At 40.4% G+C, this 24,585-nt stretch overlaps 2 protein-coding genes across 3 annotated transcripts in view; both read right to left on the reverse strand.

Annotated features, from left to right (window-relative positions):
- Positions 1-11,969, reverse strand: part of MYH11 (myosin heavy chain 11) — a 60,154-nt gene extending 48,185 nt beyond the window's left edge. For both annotated transcript variants that reach the window (XM_084295846.1, XM_084295847.1), the window contains exons 1-3: positions 11,927-11,969; positions 5,508-5,866; positions 669-825 (exon numbers count right to left, since the gene is read on the reverse strand). In XM_084295846.1, the coding sequence (XP_084151972.1) occupies positions 669-825; positions 5,508-5,849 (499 nt within the window). In that variant the 5' untranslated portion in view covers positions 5,850-5,866; positions 11,927-11,969. The remainder of the gene's footprint in view (positions 1-668; positions 826-5,507; positions 5,867-11,926) is intronic.
- Positions 11,970-17,790: 5,821 nt separating this feature from the next.
- On the reverse strand, positions 17,791-23,266 carry CEP20 (centrosomal protein 20). The gene is made up of 5 exons (XM_084296117.1): positions 23,156-23,266; positions 22,716-22,913; positions 21,427-21,511; positions 20,444-20,580; positions 17,791-18,152 (listed from the first exon to the last, which is right to left on the reverse strand). The coding sequence occupies exons 1-5, from the start codon at positions 23,181-23,183 to the stop codon at positions 18,076-18,078; spliced, it is 525 nt and encodes a 174-aa protein (XP_084152243.1). The 5' UTR covers positions 23,184-23,266; the 3' UTR covers positions 17,791-18,075.
- Positions 23,267-24,585: the final 1,319 nt, after the last annotated feature.

Raw genomic sequence — 24,585 nt, forward strand, 5'->3', positions numbered from 1 at the left:
AGAACCCAAGGTTGCAGCAGGATGGCAACCAGTCAAGTCCCTGAAGCCTGTAGGTGTTGTAGCCTGTATGCTCACCTCTGTAGCTTTTTCGTCCCTATGTGATCTTTCCCTAGAACAAAATCCCCTTGGCCTGTCAACACTGACTGTGGAAATTCCCTGTGAATTTCTAAGGTTTCATTTGTACGCTTTGCAGTCTCCTTTCCTTCTCTGTTAGGAAACAGAGCACATGAAAACTTAGGACTCCAAAGCATCAGGCAGTAATGAAAGTAGCCCCGAAATGTTATTTGAATTTGATTGCTAGGAGAGAGAGAAGCAACGCCGACAGATGCAGCAGCGTTAGCAGCTAACTTTGGAATAGTCTGCACTGGTGGAAAGGGAGCTTTTTCCATGCCCGTATTTGCCAAAACTATTTGCTCGACTTTGAAACCTTCCCACATGCCTCGACACAGATGGGTAAAAGGATTGTTTTTCCTTTTTGAGTCACAGTGTTTGTGGACTGCCGTTCCTGCCAAAGAATTTCTCCGAAGCTTCTCGAAAGGCTGTGTCTCCCTCTGAAGCAGACCTTTTCTGTCTGTACTTCTTGCAGGAGCACATGTGGAACTCTCAGCTGTTTTCTCCCACATTATGGTATAGTGATTTCTAAGAACAGCAGCATTAAAATCGCCTACCTTGCAGCATGCTCCTGTAGGCTGTGTCCGCAATAGCATAGATGTGGGGTGGCATTTCGTGCCTCTTCTTTCCCTTGTACATGTCAATAATCTTCTCTGAATAAATGGGCAGCTGTTTGTATGGATTTATCACGACACAGAAGAGACCTGAATAAGTCTGTAAGAAAAATCAAATAAAAATGGGAATCAATATTGCATACCACCTCTATCTTGGGAAACACAGGCATCAGCTGCATTGAGCTATAACAACATTTTAGCAAATAACACTTTCTTTTGTATATCACTTTTAGTGTGACAAATGAGGCAGTAATTTTTGGATGTATGTGTATGGATGTAATTTCCAAGTGCACAAATAATTATTTCTAATAAGCAAATGGTCAGAAAGTATGTGAATTTAGCTGCCTGTAGAAACACCGTGCTTTAATTTCATGTTGCAGGTTTCTTTTTACTTTAGTTATTTCCAGTACATAGTGAATCACCCTTATTTGTGATGACATAACTCTAATGTTTCATAATATTTTTATATGTGCATTGCATACTGGAATTTATTCTTTACTCAGGCAGGTGTCAACTTTTCTAAGTCTTAAATAATAAACTTGGTTTGATGTTACAGAGTCATTTTTAAAAAGATAATGTGACCACCATATAGCAGTGATGATTGAAGTGAGTCCTTGAAAAAAATTACTCAAGTTCCTAATAGACGTTTTATTAGAATTGTCCTATGCTTTCACTATGTAACTATTTCTGTAAGAGATTCAAGGAAAAATGTTTTATATTTAAGGTTTACTGAAGGTATTCATATAAAGATATGTATGTAAACAAGCAAGCTATGTAAACAACATAGCTACCAGTTGATAGCTGTTCATCCAGCTGTTCATCCTGTTAATTTTTTAAAATTTTTCTTTATTTCAGGAAGCTCCAGCTATTGAACTGGGAACAGAAGTAATAGCGCCTTATAATAGATGACGACCCACATCACAAACAGTTACCAAAAGTAAGTCATTTTCAAGGGTTTAATAAATAAACACAAAAAATATTAATAATAAAAATAAAAAGTGATATTATAGCTGCAGCCTTTAAGCCAGCTATTAATTTTAAAACCATGCCAGCCTGGGAAAAGAAAAAAAAAATAGTGAAAAAGGTGTTCTATATAACTTAGGCATAAGTTGTTGGTATTCCCCCACTGCATGAGTGAGTGCTTCGTGGTGCCCAGCTGCTGCCTTGCCCTGACCTTGGGGCTGTGTCAAAGGATGGCTCAAGCCACCTTGGCTCCCCCATTAGGAACCAGGGCAGTGCAGGACTGTAAAATGCCATCTCGGAGGCTTGGATCCGGGCACAGGGATTTCCCTTTCCTGACCATATTAGGAAATGGCACAACACAGTCTCGGCACAGCCTGAGTACTTTATATGGTATTCAGCAAACAGGGCAAGAGCATCCATCAGCTCCTAGCAGTGAGGAGCAGGTTGGGTGCTCCTTGCTGGGCAGGAGAATATCTGGTGTGCTCTGGCTGTTGATGAGGGCTTCTCATGCCTTTTACAGGTTGTGATTTCATATCCATCTGCTCAAGTGAGATAACTAGAAAATGGAGTTCAAGATCTCCTTCAGCTCTTGATATCCCCAAGCTAAAAACTTTGCTATGGAAGGTAAATCATTATTGTGCTGGCTTTTCATTAACACCAAAGCTTAGGATGAAACTCTGTGCTAATCATGTTGAAATTAACTTCATTGCTGCAGGAATGACATGGTTGAAAAGGGCTATACTCTTTCTATCAGAATAACCAAAAGGCCCTAAAGGGAAGGATAATAATGCCTTTTTTATTCAGTAGTAATAGATTTACTGTATATGCTCAGCTAATAATTCCAAAGTAAGTAAAATAATGAGAGTAAATTTCTGATTCAGAAAATCACTTAGGCCTCACTTCCCTGATATTTATAGACATTTTCCTGACTTTCATCATGCAGAGTCCAAATGCCCCTGCATAGCTATTTATTTGCACTTGTAAGAGCTAATTTGGAGGCACAAGAATCAGGTTACTAAAGGGAAATAGCCTGAGCTGACAAAGTTCAGGAATCCCCGTTTCTGACTGGCCTGTGACTGATACCTTCTCTCACCTGAGGGAAGTTAACCAAGACTTTGTGGTTTCACTACTCATAGTTCTAGGCATCTACTTTGCAAAGATTTGGGGAAAACAGATTAATGTATGCAGTATTTTGAAGGCAAGGAAACCGGTTGGCTAAGCATGGGCTTTAAAGTGGTGAATTTGAAGTTTCTGTGCTTTGGATTATTCTTCTGGGGTACGGTCCTTCCTGGGAGGGGGGCATGCCATCATGTCCCTCCTGGAGGATCTGAAGGCAGGACCTGGTTTGAAGTATTTTAGGGATAGTGTCTGCACAGGAGTGCTGTCTCTTGGACAGCCACCACTGATTGGTATTTAAGAGAGATTGATGCAAATACACATCTATGTTGTAAATGTCTAAATTTGGGCAGAAGAATCCTGCCACTGGCTCCAACATACGTATATAATTTTCTGTAGGCAAGAAACTATTCTGCACTGTTGAGCAAAGACTGAATGAGTAGTGCCTATGAATGCAGGTACAAGAAACTTGATTCTTCATGCAAATCCATTGAAGCTAAGATTCTATTTTATTTATGTTTATACCATCCTTTTTAGTCTAATTTCTGCATGGACAAGGCAGATTGTGTTTGTTTTAAACAATGCGAAACATGAGTTTGCCTTTCTTTAAGCAACTCTGATGAAGAAAAAGGCCAGTGTTCTTCCAGTCTATGGTCACTCTGAAGTACTGTACTCAGTCTTTTCTATTTAGTAATGTTTAAATGCAAGAGTATATAATTTATTTATTTTTTTTTCCCCAAGTATATAATTTATTTATTTATTTTTTCCATCTTGGTTGGCTTTTTTTCCTGTAGTGTAATGGGGAATCCTTGCTTGCATCAGTGATGCTCTGAAGGGAAGAATATTAAGGTCATGTTTTCCTTGTATGTGTGGGACTCCAAGGCAAGCAAGATTGGCAGTGCTTGGCAAAGGGAGGAAATGGTGGTTTACAGTTAGTTTTGCAAATGGATAACAAAGCCAAAACTTCTATTTGGTTTTAGGGCTTTTTTTTAAAAAAAAAAAAAACTCAAAAGGTATGACATATAACAGTGTCTAGCAGCGCAGTTCTGTGTAAGGCTGAACATTTTTAAAGCAGCTTTAGGTTTCCTGAAAATACTAAGAATTTGTAATAGAGTGAAAGTAATTTCTTTGTAACTGTTAATTAACCACCATCTTAAAATGTGGTCTCTGGAGAGAGAGACTAATTTCAGGTACACTTCAAGTTTGGACTCAATGAAAACAAATTTTAAAACAGTGGATGGTGCAATTAAATTAACTCCCTCTTCATGCAGAAAGTGGAAGCTCCACGAAACCCTACAAAGTGAACTGACTGCAAGTCCGGAAATATCTAGTCAGTGTTGTTTAATACAAACAAATACCATCCCCCACCTTTTATCACTCTAAACAGCTAGTAATTATTTTTAAATCTTGAAACAGCACAAAGTATTTACAAATTCCATTTTAGTAATTAATGCCTTGTGCTCTAATATAATAATAATATAGAGCTCCCTCTGTTCACCTGCAAACATAGAATCCAATAAACTCAGATCTGAAAGTGTGGAAAGTCTAGCTTCTTTCAGGCATCTTGATGATGTGCATTTTAGTATATTCCTGCAGGAAAGATTTTGAGCTCTAGGTCTTTTAAGTTGTGCATTACAAATGGTTTCATTGTTGTACTATATATAACTATCTTATTTTCTGCTTCATTTCCTACCTTCCAAGTTAGCATTCCTCATATTAAAGAGAGCTCTACTCCTGCCTCCAAAACCATGTTACTTAAGCTTTGTGTTTTCTTTCATTCACCAGTGGTCTGTCATGCAAGTAAAATTTCCATAGATTTGAAACTATTGATTACTTTCTCTACAACGTAGCACAGGGATTCAAAAGTCAAAGGTAACAGCTAAGTTCCATGGAAACTTCTGGGCTCTCTTACTGTGCAGTTTGTAACTATTGGCACAGCTGGGCTACAGGGTTGTTAATAGTAAAATACGCTGGTGTTAACACACTTGTCTGGATTGGAAGACAGAAGAATCTTGGCCCTAAATCCCATTAATGAGAGGAGATTACAATTTGACCAGGCTTGTCTGATCTGTAAGTTGACCAACAAGGAGAAAAAAATCTATGTTGTGGCAGATGTGTCTTTCATTCAGTATTGCATTGAAGGATAGGAGTACCCAACTGGATTCTGGTGGGATTACTCACTCAAACATGAGGTTTTACTCAAGAACTCACCAAACCAGAACTTTTCAGCTATCTTTTAGTGGGAGTTTTGGCTGAGAAAAGAGTATGTGGCATGGCTTTTCTGCATGTTCTAATTGTAAGTTACTGCTGGAACATATGAACTGGAAACTTCTGAGGTTTCCATTCAAGTCATTGAAAAGCCCCTACTGATCTTCAGAGCACGAGGACTGAGGTGGTGTTTAACTATCAGTAGGTACTCTCCAAGCTGACATCATAATTTCACAACTAGCAAGCTCTGGGGAAGAAACCTTCATGTGTTTTAATTTAGTTGAATAAAGAAGCAATTATTAAAGAGGCAGAATAGTAATGGGGAATAAAGTCAATGAGATACATTTTTGGTTTGGGGTCCTGTTGCTGAGGCAGGTGTACTTGCATGGCCATGTTACACCAGTACTGTATCCCTGACAGCAGCTGGGATCTACCTTGTTTGTGACAGGACGTGGTAGCATGCAATAAGAAATATGTGCATTTGTCTCTACTTACATAAATTAAACCTGAGAAGTATCTCTCCCTTAGATTGTGCAGCACTGAAGCTTCATTGAGGCAGGTCAGCTCTGCCATGTCCTCCACTTTGGAGAACTTTGGCGGGTTCATCTTCTGGATGTCATCTTTGCTCAGTGTCACTTTCTTTCCATTTTCCGTCAGTTCAACTGTCACCTCATCCCCTTTCTCTTCCTTGATACTTGCTGCTTCAAATCCATGTTTCTCTGATGGAACCCAAACCAATCTCTTCGCTGACCAGTCAGCCTGGGCAAGTGGGTTATTAATGAAGTTTTTGTCCACAAAGAGGAATTTCTCATCATCGCTGAGAGGTTTTTGAGCCATTTTGACTCAGTAGTCACCTGTTGAGGAAGCAAAATATTCTGCTTTAAAAGGGAGGTAAATATGGAGGTGGTCCAGGCAATTTGGTATTTGTCAAATCTGTGCCAAAGCCCTGTAGGTCCTATGTCATATCCTACATTTCCATGCAGATACTTTGGGGTGCCAGATTAGATACCTTAGAGAATCTGTGCTTAGATACATGAGTCCCACTCTTTTGTTACCATGTCTGAAATCAAAACCTTCAGAGCACTAAAACAAATGAGGACTCCTGAGCTTATTATCTTTGTTTTGTTTGTATGGTACTGAAGATCAGAGAGAAAAGTAAGGCATAATTAGCATTTATGTAATTAGACTGTCAGGATTGCACCAAGGCTACCATCTGAACAGTTCCCTGCAGCCTCATCTCTTGCCCATCACTAAACTAATTGAATTCATATATATTCACTAAGTTAATTGAATTCAGATATATTCAAAATTTATCATTGCCCAAATACTGTTGGGTGTGTACCACAATATCAGTATAATGAAATAATTAGTAGAAGAATAGTTCCCAGGCTGTGTTCCAGAAAGAACAGAAATGAACTTTTCCTGTGAAGGACTATTTCTAGTCTCTCTAATATCATTTCACTTGGAGAAGAAAAAGATTAAGAGAAAATCAAAGTAAAAAACTTAATGTTTGAAAGCAAACTCAGAGGAAACAAAACAAAACCCAACCAAAATAAAACCAACCATTGCTATCAGTAGTGCTCATGAAGAAGAAGTAATTTAGAATTATTTTCTTTCTGTAGCACAAGACGATGAGAGCTGATCATTTTTGAAGGAGTAATGTCCACCATGTGAGAGACGGGGAAAAGAAATACAAGTTATTAGATATTTGGACTTGGATAAAATTGCTGGATGTATCCACTCTGCAGGTGAGAGTAACAGGAGGGTTTTGGCTGCTTTGTGCTGTGTTGGGAGGGAGGAGACAGCTTCTTTCCTGCACTGGCCATTGGAAGTCATGATGCAGCTGCAGCAGCTGGGCTGATAACACTGGAGTGTTCCTACATGTGGGACACACAGCCCTCAATGAGAAAAGGGGAAAACAGAGGTCTTGTGGTTTGCTACAGGGCAGGAAAAGCATGGTGCTAGTCAGGAAACCTGCTGTGCAGCAGAGCAGAGGGCAGCTGTGGAAAGTGGGGAAGAGTATGGCTGAGAAAAACATCACCAGGAGACAGAGGCTGTTTCATTTCCTTATTGAGAGTGAATTTAATATTTACAGTATTCAGACAAACACAAATCTTGAGGGACTTTGAAGAAAATGCTAAAGATGTCTGCAATCAACCCATAAGCAGAATGATATTTGTAAAGTATGTGTATGTGGACAAATGGACACCCTGTACTCTGGGAGTATCAGAGAGTGATTTCCAAGTATTTGTCCCCAGAGCCTTTCCACAGATTCATATTTTTTGCAAGGCCAGGCTGTGTGAGGAGGTCTGAGAGAGAATCATGGATCATGCAGAAGGTGACCTAAAGCTTAAAAACAAAACTAGGATTTTAGAGGCGCCTGAGAGGGTTAGCTGATATCCCCGTGGAAATCAGAAGCCCTGACTCTTTAAACTCCCTTGACAATGCTCTCATGTAAAAAAATCCATCTTTCCTTTAAATATGATTTCTCTAGAGCCACCTAGTCAGAAAAACTCCAAGAGGAAATTTTACTCAGGTCATTGATGGGCACATGATGTAGGTGGTGAGGTGGGTAAATGGAAGGCAGATCCTAACAGCTTGGTTCTGTGCATCACCACTTGCCCATGCACGGCGTTCTCTGCTGTCAAGTCCCTGTGAGGGAGCTCTGCAAGATGTGGCCCTTTGCAGGCTCCCAGGGGATTCTTGGAAGAGAGCTCCAAGAGGAAACTATTTGACCTCTGTGTGGATTAAGGCAGAAAATGTTCCCTCCTTGCCAAGAGGGCTGGTAGAGTCGCACAGTTCCAATAATGGAGATGGTATTCTCTTCTGCAGAGCTTTCCAGCTGGCGGCTGCAGGGTGAAGCTGGCTGGACAGAGCTGCAGCTCCAAGAGCAGGCTTTGGGGAGCAGCAGGAGCCTGCCATGGCCTCTCTGCTCCTGCTGCAGTAGCAGTGGGCAAGGCATGTTCTCTGCCCCATGCCACAGCAGCACATAAGGAACTGCTGCGAAGGGGTGGGAGGATTTTGGGTTGCCGTAGGGCCAGAAGAGAGAGCTATGTAGTCATCCTGAAAGGCTGGAGCCTGCTGCCTTTGGCTAAGTGCCAAGTGGCAGCGCATCCAAACTGATTGGAATTTGGTATTGCTGCCACCAAAACCTAGACTGAACTGCAGAGCTGGGTTTCACGGAGCCTAATCTTGCTACTTTGAGGCTGCCCAAAAATGATGGTGGTGGAAATCAATGCTTACCTTAAAAACCCAACTGAAGATGAAACCTGCTACAAAGCACATCACCAGTGGGACAACCCAACAGTTCTTTGCTGTTTTGTTGCCCAGGGACCAAAAGAGAGTTCTGTTTCTTGTTACATCCTATATCCAACACAAAGCTTTACAATCATCCTCTGCAGGACCCAGCATGATACCGAGAGCTGGTCTGCCTGTATTCTGTTAGGTTCTACTTCTTCCTGTGAGTAGAAATTTTTGCATCTTGTAGTGGTTAAATTTGGTCTTTTTGAAAATGAGGTGAGGTTGTAGTGCCTAAGAGGTGGAACAAACCGAGAAGCTTGGAAAAGAGTCTTTATTCCTAGATCTAAGCACTATATTTTTTCATAGTACAATACGATCCTGTGGATACCAGTTTAAACATGGTAAGAACAGACCTTCTACAAGAAACAAGGAATATCTATCTAGTCTGAGCCATGTAACTCCTCTGAAACATAATGAGGAGAAAACATGGATTTTTCTAAAAAGTTTTCATGAATGATCACCTGGAATCTGAGGATGGCATTTGAGTAGTAGCTGAGTACAGCTGTAGTAACAAAGGAAATTCAGTTATAAAGGGTTTCTAGATAGAAGGGGTAGAAGATGGGCCCCAAAGACTTGACTGGATTTGTCCTAGAGAGGTGCTGGGCATTTAGCTAATGGGCTGCTGAAGTTTCTGAATCAAAATCAGAAGTAAACCTGCTGGACCATCTCTGATCTAGGCTGCACTGCACTCCAGCACATGGCTGATGCTGGAGACGTGGTCCAAGGGGAAAGACTCATGACTGTCCATTGGGAATATTCCCTGAGGTGGCAAAACTGAGCCCTTAGCCAGACCCTGGGTTTCATCCATAGGGCTGGCTAAGAGAAATGGAGGCTAATATCAGTGGAAAGCTGTGATTAGAAGTTCTCATCCATTACTTCAGGTAAATCTTAGCCCAAATCATCTGAGTAAGGGCAAAGCCTGTTCTGTACTCAAAGCTGAGCTGTCCTGAAGAAGGGAGGAAGAAAAGCAATGGCAAAAATAATACTGACATGAAGTTTCTTGCCTCAGAAATATGACACATTACGCCAAGTGCTGGATGCATTTGCTATACTTGCCTAAATTCCAAATGTGCACATATGCAGGGCCATGCATACTTCCATAGGTTATTTTCTATTCCACTTTCTACTGCCCTGCTGCAGATATATCCTGCTGATTTTCACTGTCCTTTCCCCTATAATGTCAGTAACAGAAGTTGAATGCCGTCTTTACAATTAGTTTTTCCTGAGTATATTATTCCAAGGACGAAGTACAAATATCTCCAGGAAGTGCACTTTAATTAAAAGGTTATTGGCCAAGCAGAATTGGCTCCTGGGTCAGAGCTCAAAGGGAATGCTTTTGCCCTAATGAGAATATAAAGGACACTTCTCCCTTCCTCTGCAGGATGTGAATGTCAGTATAAAAGCTTATCACAGCTGTGCAGGGAAGGGTTATTAGAACAGAGGAACATATAACCAAGCATGTGAATTATTTTCAGGAATTATTGTGGGGAAAGGGAATAAATAAATAAATACATTCTAGGCATGAATCCTGATCTTTTGACCTTTCTTTGGGACCTGGCTCCCCAGCACAGTTAGTTTTGTTACGAGCACTGTTAGAAATCCCTTATAGCCTCTTGCTTCTTCTTGCTGGCTACTGGGACCACCCCTCAAATTCTTTCTGTCATCACAGACAATTTGATCTGAACATGAAGTTGTTGTCAGTACTGTTTTATTAATGCTGTTCAGCCAGGGAAGAGGGAAAGTCTGTATTTTAAGAGAGAACATTTTTAGTAATTTCACAGGGCTGGTTTTTAATACATTCTCTATGCACTTTAATCAACTTGTCTGCAAGTGACTTGGCCTCCTATCAGGTGTGCTCATCTCTGTTAATGCAAATCAATACAGAACTATGATAAGACACTTGATACGTCCAGAGAAATTGGTCCACATTATTATGTTATAAAATGAAAATAAAAAAAAAAAAAAAAAAAGACTTGAACTGCATTCTGTGGGGATAGATTCCTCCCTCTGGAAGATACTAGCTATTTTGAATAGCCTCAAATGTCATTCTATGAAGTAAATCAGATTCTGCAATTAGAATTCATAAATAATCTATATTTTAGCTGGACTACGCACAAGTTGGAAAGCTACCTTTTGCTCTTTGCTTCTTCTAAAATTAACATACTTGAAAGAAAAGCCAAGAGATTTGCAACTAGTAATTCTCAGTGAGTTATAAAGAGCCTGGATGCCCTGCGTACATCTATGCGTGCTTCCATATATGGCCATGTTCTCCTCAATACTCGCTGTTCCGCAAAAATGTAATGATAACAAATTCAAAACAAATACCTTTTAGGGACTAGTGTGTCAATTGCAAATGAGATAATAAAAATCATTGTTTACATCTAAGCGAATGCAGTCAGAGGAGTATCATGCAGTAATTGAAGGGACTTCTTAGTTAAGTGCTTTGCCCTCCGGGGTTTCATCCTGTTAGCCTCTGTTAGTTGTTTATGGGAACGGAGAGCCTTGGGGGTTTGGAAAGTGGGACCGGGCACAGCATCTTCTTGCAAGCTGCCTGCCAGGACAAAACTTTAATAGAAAGAGAAGGTGGGCTTGCTTTTAAACAAGTGTATTTCAGAAAATATTTCATTGAGATGTATATGTTATATAATAATGATGAAACTTCTGATTTCCCTTGTATTTAAAATATCTCAATTTTTGTCTTCGTTATAAGCATATATGTACACCTCTCACGTACATATCCACGTGTGTGTGCATACACATATATAAATATGTACGTGAGAGTAGCCAGTGAACTTCTGGGATGACACTGAAGCTGTTTTCTATACTGCCATCTACTGTCGTCTTACTTTACTCACAACATTTTGTTCAAGTTAGAAGTTCGCTTCTGTATTTTCCCTTTAAAAGGGCATAAGTTGCATTTGAAATCACTTAAATTAGTCTAGGTCAGTGAATTAATCAGATTAATTCGCTTAAAAATTATTTCCAGCATATTAAAATGCACAAATATAATAGGTATTTTTGTAAAAATGTTTCCATTTCTTCTCCTAGTTTTTAAGTATTTTTCCTGTTTAAAGACCAGAAAACTGGAAGGCTAATTACATTATTTGGTTTACTTTCATTAAGCTGCTCAGGAAATGCACTGTAAAAGCAGAAATGCTTAAAGAAGATCAGCTGCTCAGGCTAGCAGGTTTTTTCCATACCGAATGCTCCCTATGATGCATCCTTGCAGCACGTACCTGCTGCAGCCCGGCAGCGCGTGGCACCTTGCGGGCTGCCTCGCTGCTGGCTCAGAGCGTGACCACTGCTCCCCAGCCAGCACCTTCAAGGCTCAATTCAGCCACAGCAGTCTTAGAAGTGACTAAGGACCAAGCTGGATCATCAACATGCACTGCCTCTTGCACATTTTAAATAGAACCCTATTAGTAATATACAGGATAAACCATTTGAGCATGTCTGGTAGATCTATTTCTGATTTGTATGCTCTCTGCAGGTTCACTCACTGAAGGGCTTTGCAGAGTAGCACCATCCTTGCTGCCCTACTCCATCCCAGCATGGTGAGCCCCCAGCCCCATTCCCAGCAGGGATGTGCTGCCCCCCCCCCCCCCAGTACTCACAGGCGTCCGATTAAGGCAGGGAGGGAACTGGAGAGTCAGGAACCTGTACAGCCACCAGCCGGGACAGTCCAAGTCCTCGCCGCCTTCTCAACCTCCCTATATAGAGGAGGAGAATCTTGTCAGTGGGGAGGGGCCCTGTAAACCACGTCCTGCTGGAAAATCCTCCCAGTACCTGGGTTAAAAAACCCAGCCTCAGCCAAGGAGCTCATTCCCAGCGGGGCCTACCCCAGGGCTGCTGCCCCTGTCCCCAGCTGCCCTTCAGCAAAGCTGGGTCTGGCATCCCTGGCTTTCCAGAAGGCATTGGGGGTACCCCTAACCCTCAAGTTTGGAGCTTCTGCTTGTTTCTGGGGGTGCAACTCTTTGGCCAGACAGACCTTTTAATTCCTTCCTGCCTAGGCAGCATCCTTGCCCCTTGTGCCCCCCTCCCATGTGCAAAGGGCAGATCCCGGTTCCATGGGGCACAGGAGGTTTCCCACCCACCATCAGTGCCTTTTCTTGGAACTAAGATGTGTTCCTGAGTTGAGGAGCTGCTTGGCGGAGGGGAGTTATTCCTAACACAGCAGGGTTTCTGGGTGTTTGTGTGACATTCAGAGCTTGGGGCTGGTGTCAGCCTCCTTTGCCCCTGGGGAGAAAGAGGGATGTTTCCCAGCTCCCCAGCACATTTGCCAAAGTTTGTCTTGCCAGCCTGTGCTCAGCTCAGTTCCCAAGAAAGCACTGTAAATACTTTTTCATATATAAGAAATACCTCCCTCTGTCCATAAAAGGAAGAAGAGAAGTGATAAATAGCTGAGGGGGAGCAGTCGCTGGGATGCAGTGGAAAGAGCAGGCAGCAGGCACTGCGTGCCGGGGGGGAGAGGAGGACAGGGTGCGTGGAGCCAGACCTGCCAGGGCTAGGGAGGGATCTGGTCCTCATCAAATCTCCCTCACACCCCCGAAACCTTCAGTCGCCAGCTGTCCCCCCTCCTCCCGCTGCGAGTAGCCAACAGCCTTGTGCAGTGAGACCTGTGGATGGAGACATCCCAAAAAGGGAAAGCTAGGATCCTCTAGGAATTCCCATCAACGTGCCAAACACAAAATACCGAAACAACCCCCTCTCAGCACCAGGCTAAATATGGTGTATACCCAAAGGATCAGAGCACAGTCCTGGGTGAAATAATTTCTCTTGACATCAACAATCCAGTCTTCTCTGAAAAATAAGCCCTCCTGAGGAAGATGGATGAGAATCATATTGGCCTTGGCATCCTAGGAAAATACCTCTGAGGGGAGGCTGAGCTGAAAACCTCGGGTGTCACTCGTGGAAGTCCCAGTGCTTGCAGGTGTGACGGAACAACAGACCCTGCTTCTAGCACTGGCCAGTGGTGAACAAAACTGATTAAACAGGAGAGAGGGGAAGTGCATCGGTGCTCCTTCCCCACTACATTGCAGAAGTACCAGCTATGGACATCATGAGAAGCCTCAGCTGGAGAAGACTCAGTTTGCTAACCCAGTTGTGTTTCCAGCAGTTGTGCTCAAGTGGAGGGGCAGCGTCCACTGCCTTGTGAGGCGTGGGGCTGCCCCACAACCTGGCAAAGCCCTGACAGGTTTGGAAAGGCAGCAGGGTCCTATCAGACTGAGGCATATGTGACTGTGTTGGAAGGAAGCCAGGGGAAATGATATCCAGGATGTCAATCCAAGAAACTCACCCTTGTTAGCAGAAAGCTCCTCACTGCAGAGTTGGCCCTGTTCTATTTGCAGTTTCTGTGTTGCAAGCTTAGCTTTTAAATAGGAGTATAATGAATAGAAAATACTGAAATGCAAGGGGATCCCCTGAAAAGTATGATCATTTCAGCATTCGTCAAAGTTATCCTAAGAAGCTCCTTCTAAACCCACGCAGCTGTTTCACAAAACCAGATGCATTTTAATAGTAGCTTAAAAAGGAGTGGAAATTATTCCTGCTGCTGTGCAAACCACTGCATGTGCACACGCAGGCTCGCTGCCTGAGTAGTATGTTTAGCAGAGGCAGTGGTGGAGGATGATATATGATGTGACATTAAACTGAGCTGCAAACTAAAAAAATATTACTGCTGGGACTGAAACAGTTGCAGTTTCAAGCCAGGTGGGGTAGGAACTGATAAGCATAGGCCTGGCCTCCATCCTTCATTTAAAAGTCAGCATAAGAATATAGTAATGAAATAGCCTGCTTGGAGTTTCCCAAGTGCTGCAGTAGTTTTTAAACCTTTTAAAAATTGCATCAGAATGAAAGCTGTGCAGTTCCAGTGGATGATGCTTTTGTGACAGCAAAATAAGCTTTATTTAACTCCTCCTCCTAATTTATTTATTTTAATTGCTTTTCTAGAAAAAAAAATAAAGCCTTAATAAAGCTCTTAAATATCTCTGTGCTGAATTCGCACAGTATTATACTCAGAAAAAAAGGGGACTCAAGAGGGAATGAGTTTTTCAGCTACGTCAACACTGTGTAAACTGAGTACAACGGAGGAAAAAAAGAAAAGCCCGTGTGATGATGCGTTAGTTTCTTAAATAATGGTCAGGTAAGCATTTTTGTTTAAAAATTATTTTATCAAATTTATCAACCATATTTCTCTAAGTTGACATAATTAGAACTAGGAAATGTAATAGCAGTATGTGAAGATGTACTTTTGCAATAGGAGGGACAGCCTGCACCCAAACTAGAACAGTTAACCACAGGAGTAGTCTGACCAGGCAGAGTAGTCAGGAACTGCTTAACGCTAAGCTTTGTGCTTGATGCTGGATCCAGGTTAAGTGAAGTACGTGAGGCAGAGAGGTCGATTCTAGATCAGTTTGGACTCCAGCTGCTACTGAAAGGGTGTCTCTTAGAGCGTGAACAAATATTTTTGGTTTTCTCTTCCTAAACATAATCACCAAATGGTAATCACTCCTCCGGAAAGCTGATCAACTGACACCAAGATTCAGCTTGATTTGAAAGGGTGCTCAGGAAGGAAAGTGTAACTGACTCCATGGGGCATGTTGATAAAACCTAGAAAAAAATTTCCCCATGCGTGACAGAAACTAATACCTCTGCAACAACACTGATGCTGTCGAGTATACACACAGACTTTCCTCTGATTTTAGGGGAAAGCAAAAATTTGGTTTTAAAGTTTTTTTTGTTTTTTTTTTTTTTTAATAAACTTGTGGGTCAAGTTCTTCCAAACTGCTTTCCAGATCTGATATCCACACCAAACTGCCCTGGCTCCTTGCCACCTTCACTTTTGATATCACACTCAGACGAAGAACAGCCTCTCTTAACATAATTCCCCTGCCTAACAGTCTTACAGTGTTCGAACTCCAAAAAAGAACACTCACAGTGCTCTAACTCACTAAAAATGCTGAACTTCTAAATCCTTACATCTTTTTCTCATGTTCTGATATCAGTAGAAAGAATAAAGGCAGTTAATTCATTACAGACTGTAATTAAGCTATACAGAATTTAAATTATTTGAGAAAATATTTTTGTATGTGTTCATCTAGGTGGAAGTTTCATCTAAAATCTGAACATGCCTCTCAAGGTTTTTGAATTACTTTAATCTAAATACTGGCTGACCTGGCCTAAACTTCTAAGGAATGATTTTTTGCAAGTGCATCCATAATGTACAGGATTTGCACTTCCTCTTCTTACTCGAGCAAGTAAAGGCAGTCTGGCATTCATAGGACTCACTACATGTCCACATCTTGAAAGATGCTCTCATATTTTGTGTAGTCAGGATAAATGCTAGACCATTAATAATGTGATTAGACTAGCATATTTTCAGGCATGTTTCAAAGCTTCATTGTACAAATAAATACCACGGGAAATACACTTCAATTTAATTTGCTCATATAATGACTGGACTTTAGAACAAGAGATTGTTCCAAAACTCTAAATTTCTACTGTGAAGGTATCACAAAATTAGGTGAAACACGTTGCATAAGAGAGCAGACACACCAACTCCTGCTCCCATACTAGCACAGAATCTTGAGAAGTGGACAGAAGCTGTACTTCCCAAAGAAACTAGTTCTGAGATTTCTATCTTAAACAAATTTTTGCTCTGATTTCAGACACACCAAATACACATCTTTACCTCAAAGCTCAATGAAGCACACCTCTGCTTTCATGGCTGTGGAGACCATGAGCATACTGAGCTGTGTTCTTGGGAAGGTCAAGTACCAAGCTTCCCTTTGTCCTCTCCCACCATAACAAAAACTATTTTTAATTTCAGCTATTACAAGTCCTTTTCCCAAGGAGCTCCATGACACCTAAGCAGCTTTTGTATGATCTATGGTAGGAAGATAGAAAGCAGACGCAATGGCTTTGGTTACACTGGAAGATTTGCATAGCATAGAAGGTTGTAGCTTCTGTGTTTTCCAGTAGAGCATTTTCCTTGCCCTTGAAAAGACAATTCGCATTCCAAACATGGATAATAATTTGACCCACTAGGTTATGGAGAATCATTTAACCTCTGGAAAACCAAAGTTAAAAATTCAGGGATTTCTGTGGCCTGAACAACCCTACCAGCATTCTGTAAAGGTTAATTTTTGCAATTTCGCAGATGCACTTTCAGCTCATTCCAAAATGAAGGTGATTTGTAAATAATAGCTTACAGACTATTTTTTTTTACTGTATTTTTAGATAGAGAAATTAAGAGAGAGAACGGTAATTTGCACTAGATTGTCAGGAAAGAGCCTTTGTATTGAGGCAGATTCCCATGACGGTTGGGCTTTTACAGAGACGGCTCTTCAGCTAAGTAGTTGAAGTGATAGTGGTGTTAACACAGCAAACATTGAGGGCACACAGAGATAAATTTGCTTGCTTGACCCAGTAGTCAATAATAATTGATGCAAAGCAACAAAAGACTTAAAGATGGATTTGATTAAGATAAATTTGCAAACATAAGTCCTCTCCTTTTGGAAACAGTCCTGAGGTACTTATAAATAAGCAAATGGGGAGCTGGCAGCATTGCCAGTCAAAGGTGATGAGCTCACTCCTAAGGCTTGAAATGGATAAATGTAGCTTCCTTTAAAGCCATAATGGTTCTCTGCACTTTCACATTAGAGTAGTGCCTTGGCTGCTTATAAAAAAATCAAAAAAAATAACAAAACCACAACACCTATAATGCTAATTGGTTCATATGATGACTAAGGCAAAACTTTGTAGAGTCTGTAAAACTCAGGGTCCTTTCACTAACATTTGCGAACTGCGTGTTCTCTTCCTCTCTTTTTCCCCAAACACTTACTGTACTGTTTATTTAACAATTTAAGGATTTTGGAGAACTCAACCCTAAAATTTTATTTACACAAAACTCCTCTTAGTATCACTGAAAAATTAACATCTATACATTTTATTTAAAAAAAAGAAAAATAGATAACCTGATCTTTTTGATGTATAAAGTCTGCTTCTGCCATCTCAAAACATAAAAATACCTCAGCTAAAAAAGTTATGGGAATCAGTAATCTATCATCAACTTTATTTTTATTTTTTACTTTGCCTGGCTTTGACTCTCATGTGATTTGGGGAAAAAAACAAACAAAGTTCCCCTCCCTCCTGTATATTCAGTGTTACACCATACAATTTATAGCAGCTCCAGATGGAAAAGGCTTACCCTCACTTGTTTGCTGGCATAAAGATAAATATAGTCCCCATTTCCGGAGAAATAAAAACAACTATTCCTCCAAAACACTTTAATTTTATTTTCAAATTCATTTTCCCATACTTGTCTGAAAGTAGCAGCTTCTTCTGCTTCTTAATGATGAGGAATCATTAAAATACTTGTTTGAATTCTTTCAAAATACCAAACACAATAAAACTAAGAAAACCAGGAAAGACACATTAAGACATAAAATAGTAATAAAAGTGTGAAAATTATACAATATCTAGTAAGTTTTTATTTTTATAAAATGAATATTTTTAGGCCCAATTCTAGACACAGGCTCAATTAATCTGACTTCATATACAGTTTTCCTTCTATTAGCACTGGAGGAAAAAGGCCTTGGTTAATATTTTTTCATTGGCAGCAAGTAAGACCCCATCTTTATGTCTTATGGGTAGCTCTAACAAAATGAAATGGTCCCACTGGAAATAATGGAGAAATTTAAAGAAGAATTTCTTAAATTAACTCTTAAAGAGCTTTACACGAGAAATTAATATATGAAAGATATCATCTATTTATATTCTGTAAAACAAGGGGCTCTTCAATGCTGGTGCCGGCCATCCTTCCTGGTTCCGGAATTCTATCTAAAAATGAAACAGACAAAAATGTTTTCACACATCTGGAGAACCAAACATACGTGTTACTTTCTAAATTATGAACTTTGATATAGAATATCATCATAGGAAGCCCAAGCAACTTTATAAATATATTTTTTCCATACAACTGTATGAGATAAGAGCTTTGCATGACAAAAGATTAGATTGTAGACAGCTTCAAATCTGCTTTAGTAAATCAATGAACAGAAACATGAAATTGCACAATCTGTATCAGGATCCCCCAGTCTTTGCACCAGTTTATTGGAATAATTATTCAGCAACATAAGCAAGACAATTTTTAATATAAAAAGCAAGATAGATGTTAGATACAAGATTGTGAACGTTGTGCAGATGAACGGACTTGAATACCTTAGTATGCACCCTAGTTAAAACAGCTAGGTAGTTAGTATTTTAAACACATTTCAGGGAGTATTTTAAACCCACTTCAGCTTTTGTGTCTCTACTAACATTCCATAAACACATGCAAGAAGTAATTTCAGACTATAGTAACTTAAAGGTTAAAAATATTACAAGTCTACTTTTATATGTTTGTTTAGTTCAAAGTGCAATGTGCTGTCATGCCTTATGATTAATCCTGTCTTGTAACCAACTCTAAGCAATTTATCCCTATGTGAAATTGTATTGGAGTCAACAGGACAAGATGACTATGCACAAGTTCAATTTTGAAACTGAGGCACAAAGTTTTATTCAAAAATCTTGTCTAAGACTTCTCTATAGTACTGAATTTATTTAAAAAAAATAGGAATAAGAATTTTCTAACAAGAAAATTACAGTTACAGCAGTTTTGACATTGAAATTTTACTTCTTCAGCCCCCCCTTCTGGCAGAAGGGTAACAATATTGTATCCATGAATTAAGAAAAGGTGCTTATTTCGTACTTTTCTCACGCTTCTTAGATGTTGTAATAATATCTCAGACCTCAGTTTTTGTTTTTTTTTTTAAACACAAAAGTAATAGATGATATTACTATTACTAGTAACATGATAGTACTCAATGGCCCAAATTCTCACAGAGTAGAAAGTGAAGTAATATGCCAAGCAGATTCTTTTAAGGAATAAAAATTAACTACTGATCCCTTTCATTCTATAACATGGGCAGTATTAATACTAAACCAGCAAAGAGCAGACCAGAAAGGGAAAAAAATCTATCAGTGTTCTACTGTTGAGAAGTGAAGTCAAAGTGAATTACATGCGTAGAAAACATTCATGCCCAAATGCAGAATTGACAGCTAAAGAATTAAGAATGTTCTATAGAAATCAAGTTAGAACAGATGGGAAACAAAGAGATATGCCCACTATTTAATATATTTTACTGAGAATTTGGGTAAAATTCCTATATTAAATTCCCAATGTGATAAGACTATCTCTACCTTACCCTTTCCAAATTTGCAACAGTGTAAGAAGTACAATCTGGCCAGTTTAACTTTTAAGAAAATGGGAAAACAAATTGGTAGATGAGTTTTGTGATACTGAGAATCAGGTTATCGATATATTCTGGACTTTACCAGCAACTGCAGCAGTAAATCTCAGTTTCTAAAAGCATAAATGGCATATCAGATATTCTACCATCTATTAGTTAGCACAACTGTTCAATTTAAATGAGTTTTCAGTCTTTAAGAGTCCAAAAGACTTAACAGAATAAAGCTAAATAATTCCCCTTCCCTTTAGTAGCTAACAAATAGCTACAGCTACTGCAAGGTAACAGGAGCTTCACAGTATCTTGCACTGCTGAAAATTTATACAGGTTTTGCCATCTCCAATTTTTAAAAATGCCTTTTTAAGTAACGTATCTTTCCATATTAGAATGAAAGTTCAACTGCTGACACATTTGAATGCCAGTCGAGCATTTCTGAGGGCAATCAGATTTGTATTCTGTACAAGCTGTCTCATTAGCTTACCAGCAGAAGAGAAGCAGGCCTAAAAGCTTGTTTAAGTTGGATGCTTATTCAAAGGAACATACAGAGCTAGTTTTAGAAATCAATTAATTGGATATAGTAGGACTTTTCTTAAACAAATATATGAGCAACATTTAAGGTCAGGTCACAGAGTTCAATGGTATTTTGAGGTGTAAACACTGTTCTACTGAAGATTTTTATTTTTTATTTTTATAAAAAAGGTGTCAGTTCAAAACATTCCTTGCACGGAGAAGGATGTACCCTGCGTCCATCTGCATGATTATGTAGTTATAAGCACAAGTATCTCATACAAAATCTAGTCGCAAACCAAACTTCTGCAAAAATGACTGCATTCCCACACCTACCTTTTTGATTTTGCTCAGTAGGTGGTTTGCCGAGGTTCTGCCTTGGATAACTCAGCGAAGACCCTTTCAGGATACTCTGGGTACTTTCTTCTTTACCACCACGTAAGAAATGAGATATAATTCCATACAAGAGAGGTCTGCTCAAGACAGAAAAGTAAAAGCAGCCAATGAAATACTGAGCACTAATAAAACCATCCTTTCCTCCTAAGTTCTTAGACCTTAATGTTCACTCTTAATGTATGTTCAGATGCCTCTAATTATTTAAATACATTATGCCAGGTGTAATTATATAAAGAAGCACAGATCTAAGCTCCCTCTGAAGACCACCGCTCTCCCAAAAAGTTTGCATTAAGAGACACTCTCAACTAAACTCCAGATTGCTCCTGTAGGGTGAACCAGAGCACGCTTAGCACATGAACGCAGAGCCACATTCTCACTGATGCAATACAGAGGATTGCACCGGAGCCCACAACACCACTGCATACCCCAAACTTGACTTTTACTAAAAGCCTGAGGCAGATTCTTTGAGACCAAACTAAAGAGACCCACTGGACATGTTTATACCTGCTTAACACACTATCTCATGAAATAGTTGTATCAGAACACTGTGAATTTATATCTGATCTCAGCGTGTGCTATCTTTTTATTGCTCTACAAATCAACTTGCTGATATGCACAGAACATGTTTTCTGCTTCTGACTGAAGGAAAGACTATAGCGCTAAGAGACTTGTTGTTTGGTATGCAAGTACACTAGCTGTAGAATGCATTCTATAGCACTTGTAGAATTAGTCGTAGTTTGGAGTATGTTTGAAAATGGCCCTCTGTTTGACACTGTGAGTTTGAACCCAGCATATTAGCTGCATATAGGCACGTGATATAGTCACATTTCAGTTGGTGAGAACATTTATATGCGATTCACACAAACACTAAGGGGAAATATACGCAGAAAAAATACACTGTGCATTCCAAAATCAATCCTTACACTGATTTTGCATTTGCATCTTCAACGATGTTCAGCTCTTTGACAAGAAACTGTCTATCCAAGGGCACTTCAGGCTGGCCAGCTTCTGTAAAAGAAATTTCCCCACAATTCTTAAGACTGGTAAAAAAAAAAAAAAAAAAAAAAAAAAAAAAAAAAAAGCATCACCAGTTAACTTTTCGACACTACTCATGAGACTTCAAAAACATCAGACCACTCACCTCAGTTTTTAGACTATTTCTCTCTAACCCTATACAGTAATTTCAGGGAACACAAGTATTACTGTTTCATACTAATATAATTTAAAGTGGCATACTACCGGTTTAGTCTTCACTCTAAAGGTAGATCTGAAAAGTATTAAAGTTTACAGTATAAAGATGAATTAATCAGGCAAACAACTTCCTCTGAAGAAGTACTGTTGTTAAACTGATTCTATCCATTAACACATACTGTCTCCATTCCCTCTTCTCACTGAGATGAACCTTTGTGTCTGTAATTTTCATAGTATGAAAACGTCAAATTCTTATATAGCAAATGCAATTACCACATCTAAGCCCAATTACAAAACAGCAAATTTCAAATACAAATTAGCAATAGGTACAAGCATAACTACATGCCGTACCACCTAAATTATAGCTACCATTTAAACATTGTAGCTCTCAATTATTAGTATTTTAGCACAGCCAGTAACAACTAACTGCTGTTGTTCAAAAATAGGGTCCTTCTTCGTATCTTTTTTTGTATGTAAGGATTAGATTGTAAAGACAATGACGATTAGATGTAAGGACATCTAATCACATTTCTCACAGTTTATACACAGGAACTGCTGTAATCCAGACTATCAACTACTTTAATAGATTAGTTTAAATTATTCTTCAAAGATTATTTTTTAATTGCAGGATTTGATATTTTTATTTCATCCAAATGCCAATGAGAAAATTGTGATACACACTTTAAAAATAGTTAGCCATTCTCCAATACAAAAGCAAGCTATTTTGGTTTTGGAGGCTGCTAGCAAACTTTCTTGCTCTTGCATCAACTGTTTGGTCAATGTAAATACTATTTACCTCAAGGATAAGCCGCAAAGAACATGTTTTCTTGAAAACTAATGGGATGACTTGGCTTACTGCTGCAAATAAGGTGGTGGAGAAAGCGTTCACGGGTTACTTACTTCCAGGGAAAGAAGAGATTGTGCACTTCGTTCCCACCTCTTAATTCCATAGTGCAATTACTCAGTACATCACAGTGACACCCCAGCACAGCGGTGACAAAGCCGACGCCCGGCCCCCTACCTGCGGTGAGCACCGACGCCGTGTATTTGTACTTGTTGTACTCCAGGTACTCCCGGACCAGCTCGTTGATGAGGAGATTTTCACGGGACAGCGGCGGCCGGGGCTCGCTTTGGTCATCCAGCGCGTGAAAAACTTCAGCTCTGATGTTTGCTCTTATTTGCCCGAGGACACCTCTTTTTTCCAGCGCCTCCTTTAGGGCTGTTACCACAAGAAACCAGCGGACATAAAGCCAGGCGCGTCCCGGGACACCCACTCCCACCCCACCACCACAGTTCCAGCACGCAAGGAAATTAACAGAAGATACCCGTACCCGCGGCTATACCGCTCCTACCAACACGGGGATCGTTACAGATAAAAGCAGAGCCCCCAAACACACCACAGCCCCCGCTAAAGCCCTCAGGGCGCCCTCACAGCCCTCACGGTACCCGCCCCGCCCCCACCTTGTTTCAGCTCCACCACCGTCGCCATGGCCCCCACAGTAACACCCCCCAGTGCGCGTGCGCAGCGCGGCAGCAGGGGACAGCAGCCTGGTGGTCCTGCCTCATGGCGCCCGTCAGCCAATTGGGCTGCGCGGTGGGCGGGGCGGGGCCTTAGGGTGGCGAATGGCGGCGGGGCGGTGCTGCCTGAGGCGCTGGCGGAGAAGGGCGGGAACGTGGCGGCTGAGGGGGGCATGGGTGCCGCCCGCCTCTGAGGGAGCGGGGGTACTGGCAGGTGTCCTGTGTGGGGGCTGTTTTATTTTTTTTTAAATAATCCTTTTATTGAAAAGAATCTTTTAATTTCGAAGGTTGTCAATGCTTTCTCCCTTTATTAACAGGGAGAAAAAAAAATAAATGGAGAAAGTTTCTCCCTGATAAGTTTTACGCTGCGTGTCTCAGAGATGAACCTTTCGTTAAAGGGCTCATCAAGGCCGAGCTTTTAACTGAAGGCTTTTGCCAAAACGCCGCTGGACGCTGCGGGTTTTGCACGCACAAGGTCTCTCGTGTGCCTGCTTTGTGCGGAGGCGTGCATGCGTGCCTCGTGTTGCTGTGAGGAGGTGGCTGTTTATTTTGCAAGCGAATGAAATATTCCCCAGGGAAATGCTGTCAGTGTGGGCGAGCTCCCTGGGTTTGTCACGGTCTAGATGGAGCAGAGCCTGCCGGGCTTGGGGGAAAATATGAGTCGTCTCAAGCAGCAAGCCCCTACGGCCTTTAAGGAGTGCCAGCTTTTTTTTTTTTTTTTTTTTCTTTTACCAATGTTTCCTCTTAAAGCAAACATTTATATTCAGAGTTTCCAAGGAATATCTGAAAGGAAGCACGAAATACAACTCAGAGAAAAAAGATTTCTGAGTTAATGCTGAAGTTAACCTGCTCCTTTCACACAGCAGCCACCTGCAGGAGTGCCTCCACAACAGGGCTGCTATGCGGCCCCTCAGGGACAGATAATTTTCTGCTGTACCACTTCAGCTATAAGCTTATATTCTGTTATCGTACACAGAGTATGTGTAAAAGCGTAAGCTCTTACAGGCTGTGTTATCCATTTAGATTTTTTTTTCTAGCTTAGTGTGCTATTAATAGTGCTATTAAAAAGGTTCTTCCAGCTTAACCACTGGAGCTCCTACCCTGTATTGACTGTCAGAGCTATTAATGTTTATATGTGCTGCGATCACACCAGAGAAAAACTGTTCCCAGGGGCAAGAGGATAACACACAGGGGGAACTATGACTTAACTTTTTGAACGGAAGTTGTAGTGAGCATCAATGCATCAAAACAACAACCCACCAATGTAGTTAATAGGATTTTGAGATGAATTTAGAGAATGTACAAAACAGGACAGAAATTCTTAATTAAAATTAGGGGAATTAAAATTAGGGAACATTTATCTGTTCTCTTGC

The sequence above is a fragment of the Netta rufina genome (genome assembly GCF_964035555.1).
Source record: "Netta rufina genome assembly, chromosome: 15".
In the NCBI taxonomy this organism is placed as follows: Eukaryota; Metazoa; Chordata; class Aves; order Anseriformes; family Anatidae; genus Netta; species Netta rufina.

Bases quoted from the DNA above. Each gene is read 5' to 3' on its own strand.
- CEP20 (XM_084296117.1), bottom strand. From the start codon at position 23,183: ATGGCGACGGTGGTGGAGCTGAAACAAG. The intron at 20,581-21,426 runs GTAAGGATTGAT...TGTCTTGAGCAG, and splicing joins GATGCAAATGCAAAATCAGT to ACCTCTCTTGTATGGAATTA. The intron at 18,153-20,443 runs GTAGGTGTGGGA...TTTCATTTTTAG, and splicing joins TACTGAGCAAAATCAAAAAG to ATAGAATTCCGGAACCAGGA.